The sequence below is a fragment of the Athene cunicularia genome, assembly GCF_003259725.1.
Source record: "Athene cunicularia isolate RWA chromosome 2 unlocalized genomic scaffold, athCun1 chr2_part1, whole genome shotgun sequence".
Classification (NCBI taxonomy): Eukaryota; Metazoa; Chordata; class Aves; order Strigiformes; family Strigidae; genus Athene; species Athene cunicularia.
Window position 1 is genome coordinate 117,482,278 of NW_020799095.1, and position 12,347 is coordinate 117,494,624.

Consider the following 12,347-nt stretch of genomic DNA (forward strand, 5'->3'; position numbering starts at 1 on the left):
TAAGTTATGGTAAAATTTATGCTTGGGGATAGATGAAGAAAGAATAAAAGCTTTTAATAATTTACCCAGGTTTTTGTCCTGATGTTGTTACTTCTGTGTTGCCTTTTTATTTTGGCAGTGGCAGCCACAGATTTCCTGTGGAACTATGTGGATTTCAGGGTCACCTCTCACATTAGTCATTGATTTCCTCTGTGCCCAGCACAGAGCCATAGCTTCTTTCTGGATTCCTAATCTGTGTTTTGTGTGTAAGGAGCCAGAAGAACCTCAGCAGCAATGTGGACAGATTCTCTTTCTGTAGCCCTGCAAGGCCAGGGGGTGTGACAGCAATTAGATACTATCAATGCACAGATGGCATAGGAGATGGTTTCCTCTTGACATTGCTTTTGTGTCCATGTCTGTGATACTGTCACAGTCTGCCATACTGTGATAAATAATTTGCTCATGTCTATACAATACTGGTTTGGAGTACTTGGTTTAAAAAAAAGTCTGCCAGTTTGATCAGACCTTGTAGTTCCCAGATACAAATGCATAGTCTAACCAGATTACTGTTCTTTGTGTGGGTGAGATCAAAAATGCACCAACCATCCTGACACACCAGTTTCCAATGAGAAGAAACTTGAACATATGGGTCAGAGAGAAGCTGCTCACTGCTCTGAAAAGGTGGTTGTTCTGAATGGTTAAATGAACAGTATTCAGATTGTTTTGGGTGAATTTGAGCAGGTAGCGGGTGTTGGGTTGTTTAACGTAAGTTCTAGTGGATAAGTGACAGTATAGACTAAAAGCACTTCAAACATGAATGAACACTTCATAGGACAAAGCTAGCAGTAGTTTGAGAAGATGGGTGTTTCTAGCTGTTTTCTTCAAAGTTGGATACAGGCTTTTCCTTTATAAATGCTCCTTTATTTTTGCTAAATGTAAGATTAGTTTTGGTGCAATATCCCACTAATTTTTTGTTTTGTTTTAATTTTCTAAAGGAGTTGATGACCAAGCTGATAACAGAGACACCTGACCAGCCAATTCCATTTCTAATTGATCATCTTCAGTCCAAACAGGGGAACCGCAGTCAGCTTCAGAGAACGTTGTCTGGCTCTGCTGCCCTTTGGGCAGAGAGTGAAACATCAGGTATGTTCTGTATGCTGAAAAGGGCTGGTCTCCAGTATAATCTTCCCACATTTTCATCCATGATTTCCTGGATGCACGTGTGCCTACTGAACAGGTACTACTCTGTGGTTGTGAGCATGCACAATAAATCCTGTTTGGTAAATACTGAATTTAATATATATGTTGGCTATCAGCTCAGCCTCTGTACATATCATGTGAGTATGGGTCATAGTTACAGTGTGGAAGTAGTCTCAGTGAGAAAGAAGGTGCATATAAACATCCCTTGATTTCACTGCTGTCCTCTTTGCTTTCCCTTTCCCTTTGCTTTGTTTTCCTTTTCCTTCCTGTGGCGTATTTGCACCTGAGATTAGCCTCTATGGAGATATTTTCTTCAGTAATACACTTTTTTAACAACCCATTATTGCAACACTTAATGAGAAGATCCTATTACTACTTTATAAACTCCAGTGTGAATAATTTATGATTGTAGATCTTAAGAAGCATAAAAAAATTTCTGAAATAATATCTGCTCTGATTCCAAAGTAGATTTTTTAGCTTTGCTATTCTGGTACAAGCTACTATGAGAAAGTTGGTTTTGTATTCAAAAATTGACCAATGATCTGTCTCAGGTTGTAGTAGATCTCAAATAGTTGCTGATAGAATGTTAGTTGCCTGACATATCATTTTTTTCTTTCTATCAAATGTAAAGTTTTAAGCATAGGCAGTCAAAGAATAAATGGAGGTTAAGGACTTATTCATAACAGAAAAATAAGGCATTATGTTTTTAATGAAAAATGTATTCATATCCAAACTTTTATGTTTAGGAAATGGAAAAAAAATTATGAAATTTAGTATAAATCAGAAATATAACAAAAAGAACTGACCAATTTGGACTGATAGGTCTTGTTTTTTTCTGGATTAATTATTTATTAAGTCTTTGAAAAATAACCCTGCCAATGTTATAATTGCCTGATTCCACTCTTTTAACAGAAAATAAAGGAACAAGGAGAGACTTTAGAAGTTATGATAAACCTTGGCAGGTAAATGCAAAAAAGCCTAAAAAGTCAAAGAGCGACCTTGCCGTGTCCAACATTTCTCCACCATCACCGGAGTCCAAGTCATGTAAGAAAGCTTCACTGCATTATTAATTCATGCATGCTTCCAAACCCATAGTATGTTTTTCTGTTGAAATAAGATTAAAATGGAAGGCAAACTATGAGCAGTTGAAATGGCTGGATATATATGTTAGATTGATTCTTGCTTCACTTTCAGTTGAATTATATATATTTAATAATACCCTATGTTGTCATCTACAGATAGAATTCTTGATAAATAAAAACATAGAATAATATCTGGGTGTCATGCACAATTTTATGTTCATATAGAGATTATGATTTGATGTTTTAGTTGGCCATTTTGCATGTGTAAAATCTGTTCTGTTGATATTGGTCCTAATAGATATTTTTTTTCAGTGGGCCAGGCAATGTAAAACTATGATTTATGAACAGATACTATTCAAGATATGGGGGCAGTGTCAGCACAACAGGTGTACTGCTCTGAGAGCTGCTGAAGGAATTTAAATGTACACTGAAAGAAAAGGCAGAATAGAAGTAGAGACTGAAGAGAATATTGTCAATGACCTGTAAAACAGAAGTAGTAAAAACAAAACCAACAAGCCTTAATGAAATATAGTGTTTCCTGTGTACTGGCTATTGAAGAAACTTAACTTTAAAGCTTGATTTTTTTTAAATGTTTTATTTTTTTTTACACAAATCTATCCACAATATACATACATACATGTGTGTATATATATAGGTACACATGCAAGTGTGTATACAAGATTTGTTCTCCAAAATAAATTGCAAAATTTTATTTACTTCTGTTGACTATTGTAGATTTTTGAAAGTTTTATAATAGCCAAATGTTTTTAATAATTTGGAGTGTGATTAGGTGGACTAAATGAGAACAGAGATATGTAGTATGCTGCAATAGAAGGCTTGCCACCTCTCCTCTAAAAGCAAGATGGGGAAGCCTAGACTACAGTGGCGTCAAAAAAAATCTCCCAGTGGCCTCAGTAGGTCAAAATATAGCACAGCAATGGGTAAAGTAAATCATGTTAGATTTATAAATAGAGACACTGTGCTTTTGGGTAATTATGAAACCTTTTTAATTGAGAATAAATAACTGTAACAAGTGAAAAACAGCTTTACAGGTAGCTGTGTCTCATAGCACACTTTACTCAGGACTGTATTGTCCTAGCAAGATCTGTGGATTATTTTTTTTGGGAAATGGAGCATGTGTCTCTGTTTCTTCTTCATCAAGCACATCCCCTGCTTCAAAAGACTGAAATTTGATTATCAGTTCCACTGTACCTCTCTACTGGCACATGAATTTTTAATCCAGTCCAAAAGAAACATGTGGATTTTAATTCACTTTCAAGATTAAATAGGGATATTCAGAGAAACAGTCATAGTCACTCATAATCTGTGTCTAATCTAACAGTTTTTGCTGGATAACAGCAATTTATGGAGATACACTGTTAGAAGCAGTGGCCGAGGGTGTTGTGAGCTGTTCCTGTCGTCATACTGTGTTCTCCTCCCTCCCTGTACTTGCACTCCAGACCCTGTCATACATGTCAAGTAACTTCTATGCCATCTCCTAGAGATCTCAAATTCTCAGTCTTTATCCCAGGTAGTAGTGTGACGTGATGTCATTCCCTTCATTTGTGTGCCTACTACAAGTGTCATGCTTGTTGCTCCGTAGGTTGTCCCAGGAGAGGACAAAGAGGAGGCTGGGCACTCTAAACTACCAGGTCACATGTCAAACAAGGAAATGATTTATACATCTGTGAAAAGACTGGACTCAAGGATCTGTCCATGTAGACTGAAGGGCATCTAATAATGCTCTTCTGTTGGTAAGGCTTGCTCTCAAGATACCCAAGTCCCTAAGTCTAGCAGCAGAGTTTTGGGAGTGCAGCTTTATTCACAACAGAGGGAGATAGAATTAGTGTGTTTTTAAGGCAATTTAACATACATATATACATGGCACTGTATGGGATTCTTTCTGAACATGGTGAGAGAGGAGACTACTGTCATTGCAAGGCAATTCTATCATCACTGAAAGATCATGATGACTGTGGGAATTTCCTGATGACTAGAAAAAGGCAAAGGTTGCATTGATTTTGAGTAAAGGCAAGGAGGAGACTTTGGGGACTACAAACCGATCAGCCAAACCTCACTTTCTGGACAGGTTGTGAGCAAATTTTCCTGGAACGTGTTCCCAGCTCCAAGAAGCAGCAAAATGTGATTGGGAACAGCAAGCATGAATTTATCCGACCACACGTGACTGATCAGATCAACTTGATTGCCCTCTTAAATGGAATAACTGGCCCTGTAATTAGAGAAAGAGCAGTGGATGTTTAATACCTTGACTTTAGCAAAACCTTTGTTTCCCATAGTATTCTTGTAACTCAGTTGGTGAGATATGGACTGGATAAGTGGACAAGAAGATGTGTGGAAAGTTGGCTCAAGTGTTGGATTCAAAGGATTGTGACTGACACTACAAAGTCCAGTTGGAAAGCCTATCGCTAGTGGCATGCTTAAGGGACTGGCACTGAGACCAATACCATTTCAAAGGCTTTCCTAATGTCCTTGGTGATGAGGTAGAATGTGCTCTTAGATTTACAGGTGAGACCAAATTGTGGGAAGTGGTTTGTATTCTGGGTAGCAGGGCTGCTATTCAGAGGGACCTCATCAGGATTGAGGAATGTACTGAGAGTAACCTCATGAAGTTCAGCACAGGCAAACCCAAAGTCCTGCGTCTTGGATGGAATAACTCTGAGCAGTAGTATAAACTAGGGTCTGAATGGCTAGAAAATAGCTTTGCAGAAAAAGATCCGGGGTGCTGATGAACAAGAACTTGAATACGAACCAGCTGTGGCTCTGTGCTCTTGCAGCACTGAAGGTGAGCTGCATACGAGGCTGCGTTAGCAAGAATATAGCCATCAGTGTTTATTTCACACTTTTGAGATGGCATCTAGAGTACATCATGATAGATGATGATGTGTACTGGAGCATGTCCAGTGGAGGCCCACCAAGATGATGAAAGGGCTAGAATATGTGATAGACAAGGAAAAGCTGAAGGAAATTGTTTGTTCATCCTGAAGAAATGAAAGCTAAGGGGAGATTTAGTTGTCACCATCAACTGAAGGTCGGTAGAGAAGACATAGCCAATTTTTCTTAAAGGTGTGTAGTGAGAGGACAAGAGGCAACAAAATTATACTGCAAGCATGGTCAAACACTGAAACAGATTGTCCAGAGAGGCCATGGAATCCCCATCCTGGGGGATGCTCAAAACTCAGTTGGATAGTCTGACTAACCTGCCCTTAATTGTCCAGTTTTGAGTGGCAGGTTGGGCTAGAAGACTTTCAGATGTCCTTTCCAGCCCAGTTATCCTCTACTTCCATGCTTTTCTGTTTTATGCCCTTTCCTATAATTTTGTCCATACCACTGTTGTAAATTTTGATTCCTCCTATTATTTTTGGGACTTACCCCCACAAATACTTCTCTGCAACTTTTTGAAAATACCTTGTGTATTTGCACTGCATTTTAAAAAATTGTTATGGCAGAGGCTGGTTTCAGCCATGTGCCTTTTTGCCATATCTTCCTTAGTTTCTGCCAACAACCAAATTAATACTGATGTTTTTTTGACTTTTTTGGCCACTTCTATGTCAGCGTCAGTGGATACTGTATACCCCTTCAATCACTCAGATCAGCAGAAAGCAAGTATGTTCAGAAGCTGTTTATTACTCTGTCGAGACGTGCACAGCATATTCCATTTGTCTTGTGCCTTTAGCTTGTACTTCAAAACATTTTTGAGTCGTCTTGTACATTTTTTTTTCCAAAGCCTCTCCAAAGAGGTAATAAGGACTCACCTGAGAAACAGAATGTTTTGGGCCTGCTGAGACCTAAAGACTTTCTCTCTGATTTATTTAATTAGGAAATATTTTTTTCCTTCAGCAAAGCTGATGTTGACTGCAGTGTGCATATTATTCCTGCACAGATCTCTTCCTTATACATTCAAACTTTTTACTGCAGACTCCTCCAGTTCCTCCTTCTGCCTCAGCTGCACCTGAAATAAATGCACAAACAAGAAACTGTGGTATCTGAGGGATTGGACCACTTGTTTGGTGTGTGCAAAACCAGAATTAAGCAGAAGGTGCTGCTGCTGTCTGGCAAGGAAGAGGCTTGAAGTGTGTGAAGGGCTCCTACTGTGTGTGCATGTGTGTTTGTGTATATATAAATATATGTAATGAAATGTTTAGATAATCACATTCTGTATTTGAAGAACAAAAAATCTGGAAGTTTCTAAATAGTTTGTGAAACAGACTTCTTGCTTCCCAGCTAGCTACTTTTAGGCAAAGTAGGTTGATCTCTTCACTACCTCCATATTAAATCAGATCACAAATCATCCTTTCACCATGCTTCAGTTCACCATTCTCACCATATCCCGTTTAGAGTTACAATGTTGTGTACTTCTAATTGCCTTTGGTCAGTCTAGGACTGTAGGCCATGGTTCTCTTAGCCTTTTAATATCCAGGTACTGTGGAAACCAGTTTGGTGGTATTATCACAGAACTCTAATCTGCATACTATTGTGAGATTTAAATACATTAATAATTTTATGCTCAATAATAACCCCACATTTTTGTTCTTTGAGCTGTGAGATGGTCATACAATGTATTATTGAAGTGTAGGATTAAATGAGAAACTGATCTGATTCTGTCTTGAAAAGACATGTATATGTAGATAAAAAGAGTACTGATCTTGTACCATCATCCAGTAGAAAATAAAGGTCTGCTGATTTGTGACAGAATTCATAACACATCTGTGAATGAATCTGATGGGCATTTGTTGGAGGGGTGTGCCACCAGAAAAATCAGAAATACTAGAAAACATGCCTTTGAAGTCTTCTAAGATGAGATGGGGAAATCTCAGCTCCGTAAAGGGAAAACCTAAATATTCATATACAAATGCTATGATGTAGATGTAGAATTGTAGGAGAAAAATTTCAAGACTAAGTGTTATATAAAACTCTCAAATAACAGAGATGAGGTTGAGGCAGGTAGTGTGATGAGAGATTTTAAAATTACTGATGCTATGATTTTAAGAAATTAGTGAATATAATAAAGAAGAGAGTCAAGATATTGGGAAAGGATTTCACTAGGTGTGTAGTGACATATGCATGGAAATGATATATGATGGACTTCTTACAGAAGTGGAGCATGTATTTCAAAAGGTCTCAAGGGAGGTTCATATAGTCTTTAAAGAGTTCTGCATGCTTCACATGAAGCCATCCTTTTGAAAATGACTTGCGGTTGTTGATCCTATAGTTGGGAAGATACAAGTTTATATTTTAAAAACATTTTTAAGCAAGCAGAAAATGAACTTTGAAAGGACAGACACATGCCATGTGATGTAATGAAATAGATTTTAATTTTAGTATCTATTCATTAGTTGGAAGAGTAGGTAAGGAAGAACAACTATGTCTTCTTTAGAAGCAAAAAAAATTTGTCAGTTCTAATTCTACTTAACTTCCCCCTCAGTTTTGGCTCAATAGAATGAGCCAAACTCATTGTTGAAACAAATTCTATTGAAACTCAGTAATGTTCCATGACAGCATATCTGTTTGGATACATTTTCTCTGAAGTATGAAATGCTTCACTGAAACACAGACTGCAGTACACCAGCATGCAGAGCAAATTTCCATGCTATTTTTGACTGGTTTCCCACCATCCATCTAGTGAGATGCAGTCCAAGTTTCCTGTGTTTGTGGGACATTTCTCTGAAACTAGGGACCAGATCATTGTCTCTCGAGCAAGTTTGTCTACGTTCCAAGGATAGGGTCTTGATACTCTCATTGTCCTGATGCAGGTTGGTCTGTATACTCTGCAGTTGATGATGCTGGAAGCTCCACAGTTGTTGAGTAGAAATTATGTTTGTTTCACTCAGCTTCTGTCCCATTACAAATTTTATTTCAAAATTGTATAGCTTTTCAAAAATTCTATCCTTTGGTATTTTGAAAATGTAGTTGGTTTCAAGTTGACATGATATCAAATTACAGCTTGTTGAAATTTTCTGCAACCTGGAAGCTCTAACATTTGGTCATCTTTGTACGTGGTTCTACTGTATTAAATTATTGCCTGTTTGTATTTTGGTGCTATTGTGAGATTTATGGAGTGTGGTGAATTCAGTATAATCATGGAAAGAAAAGTTGTCAAACTGCTACTAGGCTAGAGTGAGTGATGCTGTAGAATATAGTGTTGGTACACTGAAGGGAGAAGATGAGATGGCTGAAGAAGCGTGAGATGACAGTAAAGGAGCATGTGATCTCAATATAAGACTGGGTGAAAATAGACACCTCAGAGTTTCCTTTCTAGTTTGCTAAATACTTATTTTTACAGTTAGTAAAAGTTTAGAAAAAATGCGAGATGGTACGTTTTGTTTTCTGTAAATAAGAAAAAGGATGAGAAATACTGAAGTTGTGCTAGGGTCTACGAATGGAGGCATTCTGTGAATGGTTAATTATGCTAGGATCTGTGGATGGAGGCACAAAAATTTAGATAATGAACGTAGTGGTTTCTTAACCAGGGAATTATGAATTAAATGATTGACATTTAAGTATCAACAAAAACTATAAGCTGTCCATCAGCAGAAGCTAGTCTGTATCTATTCACTAGGAACCACCATAGCTCATTATTTCCATTATTGTCTTCAGAAGACAATACATGACTTGTCTTTTTTGAACACAAAGCAGAACCAGACTGTGACACTCCAACTTCCCTCTCTTCCCTCTTCCTTATTGAGGCTTCCTGTGTCTCTCTCTTCTCCTACTCTTATCTCAGTAGGTCCTTTTTAATGTCTCCTTTGTCTTCCGTCTTTGAGAATGTCTGAAATTGCAGTCTGAGATATTAACTTCCATAATACCCAGGTTCCTGAGTAGGAGTTACAGATCTGAACATACTCTGGGTTGTCAAGCTATGTACAGATGTCCAGTTTGAAGATGGCTTATGTCTATGGGAGATGGAATGGAATCACATTCTTTGTGACAGAAGGACTTAACATACCATTGTCCCATTTCTTTACCTGGAAGAGATGGCTATTGGTTTAACTTTTAACTTTCACTTGTGGAGTTGATCCAAAGTGGAGCAGAGGGAAGTCAGCAATAAGCAAATTTCAATAGCAACAGTTACTTAACACATTTTGTAATAGCTACCAGAACTTGAAGTCTGAGCATAATTTCCCCATACCATCATAAAAGCACTCTGAAATTCCAGATGATCATGATACCACTTTTTTTGCATGATCTGTAGGAGTCTGCAAGTTTCCTTCTTGGCATGTAATGAAATTTCTAAGCATAAATTAGTTGACAGCTGTCAAAATAGTAAATAAAAATTTCAGAGCTGCCCAGGGTATATTGGACATTATAGGCTTTGTTTTTGAAATTATTTTTAAGTGTATAGATAGCAACCATTAATAAATGCAACTGGTCCTTTTTGTTGGGAATGTGGACTAGGTATCATCATCTTCACACCAACATGTGCAGTTCTCAGCACAGTAATGCTGTGTTTGGAGACAAATCAACAAATACATTTGGTGGCAAAGGCAGCAGATCACTTAGTTCAAAGAACATGTTAAACTGCAGTTTCAGAGACAGCATTGGTTTTGTTTTCATTTCTACAAATCGTTCAAAATGCTCACACTGGTCAGTGCAGCTCTGTTCAATGTGGGTTCTACATATCCCAGAAAATCCTTGTCGTCTTCCCTGACATTGTAGGTAAAGTTAGTTCAGCAGTTGAGAAACTGTTATTTTAAAATTAAATCAAAAGTTTTGGTAATAGATAATGAGTAGGAGATTGTTAGCTCAGAGCTGTGCTTCCCACAGATCGAGTTTAAGTACTGGAATAAAGATTATAGGCTATATGGAATGAACAGTAGGGATATAGTTTGTTTCACTGTTTTTATTAACTATGCTGTCTACACTTTATGATTTTTTTTTAAAATAAATTGTGTATATATATGTTGTTTTAAAAGCTTTGTAGAAAATATTTATTTTTTTTTGCTAAAATGGCTAGCAAAGCCAAAAGTACCAGTTACTCATTTTCATTTTGACATTTTTCCTTATTGGCCCTTAGGACATAGAATTCTGTTTTGATGTAATTAAGTACCTTCATATGCAATATTTTTATTACATTTTTCTATTACTGCATTATTTTTATTGTTTTTAATTGTTTATATTAATTACTTGTGTTTAACAATTAATTCAGTTGCAAGAATCATCCCAATTATGTATTTGTTCATAGAAGTTTTCATTTTTACTTCACATTGACCAAAGAAAGTATTTCCAGCTGTTAAACTGGGAGGATAGTTAAGTAATTTCCACTGAAGCTACTTGAGCTTGTAAACTCATTGTGCAGCTTTTTTTCTACTTAGGAGTCCGAGCTACCAAATCTAAACTTCATCTATATATCTGTGTATATTTAGTGCCAAGGTCAATAGAGCATCCTAAATGGGATTGGAGGACAAAACCGGAGAACCATGATTTTGATGAACTAAATCATATTCTTCAAGAGAGCAAAAAACTTGGAAAAGCCCTTGAGAATCTGTCTCGCAGTAAGTTGATTGATTTTAGTTTCTTAATGTAACCATGCAGACTGAATTGTAATTTGGAAGTATATATTAAGAAGGTGGTCTTCTATTCAGTAAAGACCAAGTTCATTGACATCAGCAGTTACATTCCTGTTGAGATTTACAGGATGTCTGAGATAATTTAGCAGCTCTCCTGCTGAATGAAACTACTTCCCCTGCACATCCTTTTTTGGTACATTAGTTTTCTGCCAGTTTAGTGAGCTGAATTAGCTCATCAAGAGATCAACACAAGCGACTGGTTTAAGGAAAATGGTGGGAATGTGCTGCAGTGAGACTGCTCCTTTTGGTGGTAGCAATAGATTGGATTAGCCTTTGTGAAACCTTAATGTTATTGATGGAGATCAGATCAGTCATTGAAAAACAATTAAGTATTTTGTATCCTTGACCCCAATTAATTCCTTCCAGTTTTCAAAAACACTTCAAAGAAATATTTTAAAGCATCTCAAAATAAATATTCAGAAACATGGTAGCCAGTTATTTCATAACAAAACTCCAGTATTATCCCTTAAAGGACATAGTCAAACAGGAGCAGTGTTTAAAAATAGCATGCTTATGTAAGGAGTAGCTCTGAGAATTACTCTGCGTATGATGAGGAATAACTCTTGGGGTTTTTTCCCTGTAGAAGAGAATTCTGATGTACATTGGTGGGAGCAAACACTACTAATAGTTATCAAAGTATGAAAAGTACTCTCTGCCATAGTACATGGAAAGTAAGTATGGCATGGTGTGGGAGACATTTGAATGAGAAATACTTTATCCTCTCATCAGATTTTATCCATGGCACTTCTTGAATTCACTGGAGAAATTGCAGATGGTGAGGTCAGAAACAGAGGTAAATGAAGAATGGTAGATCTGTTTTGTGGAGAATTTTGAGATTCAGCATTTTTCCAAATTTCGTCAAATACCCGGAACTATTTTGCCCAAATTCTGTCTCCCAAATCTTTAAGGTTGATCACAATTATATTCTGAGAAAGTTTCATATTTATACTAACTATAGTAGTACAGTTACAAATACAAAGTTTGCAAATACATTTCTAGTAAATTGGTCTGTCTGCCTCTAAGTAGCTAAACCACCTCTGATCAGGGTTTCTAATTTGCAGCCCCACTATTGCTTGACCGTGTTACTGTGATGGGTGCGAGTGTTGTTTTCAAGCCTTTGTCTTTTAGAGGCTTGTAACGAAGCATAACACAGATACAGAAACTTTTTTTTTTTTTTTTTAAATTTCAGTAAGGGTTATTTATTCACTGTCTGGAGATGCAAACCAATCAGATGCAAGAGTTCAGTAATAAAGGACTAAATCCACTCTTCAATCCTACATCTTTGTCTTTCCTTGTGAATACTGTGTAGGTTCCACTGAGCTCTGGCTTCCTTATAACTAAAACAGCTTGCAGCATTCTGTACCTCTCTTTGCCACAAAGTTTTCTAACTGGAATGCAAAACACTGCAGCTCTTCTGGGTCCTACACTTGGACTGGAGATGTATGTACCTGATCAGCATTGTTGGAATCAGCTTTTCATGGTTATTTCACAAATGAAACAT

The 12,347-nt window shown here is 37.1% G+C and overlaps 1 protein-coding gene across 3 annotated transcripts in view; it reads left to right on the plus strand.

The window, feature by feature from the left end:
* Positions 1-980: 980 nt before the first annotated feature.
* The window catches only part of C2H8orf34 (chromosome 2 C8orf34 homolog), a 141,171-nt gene continuing 129,804 nt past the window's right edge, over positions 981-12,347 (plus strand). For all 3 annotated transcript variants that reach the window (XM_026843370.1, XM_026843371.1, XM_026843372.1), the window contains exons 1-3: positions 981-1,122; positions 2,092-2,223; positions 10,643-10,771. In XM_026843370.1, the coding sequence (XP_026699171.1) occupies positions 981-1,122; positions 2,092-2,223; positions 10,643-10,771 (403 nt within the window). The remainder of the gene's footprint in view (positions 1,123-2,091; positions 2,224-10,642; positions 10,772-12,347) is intronic.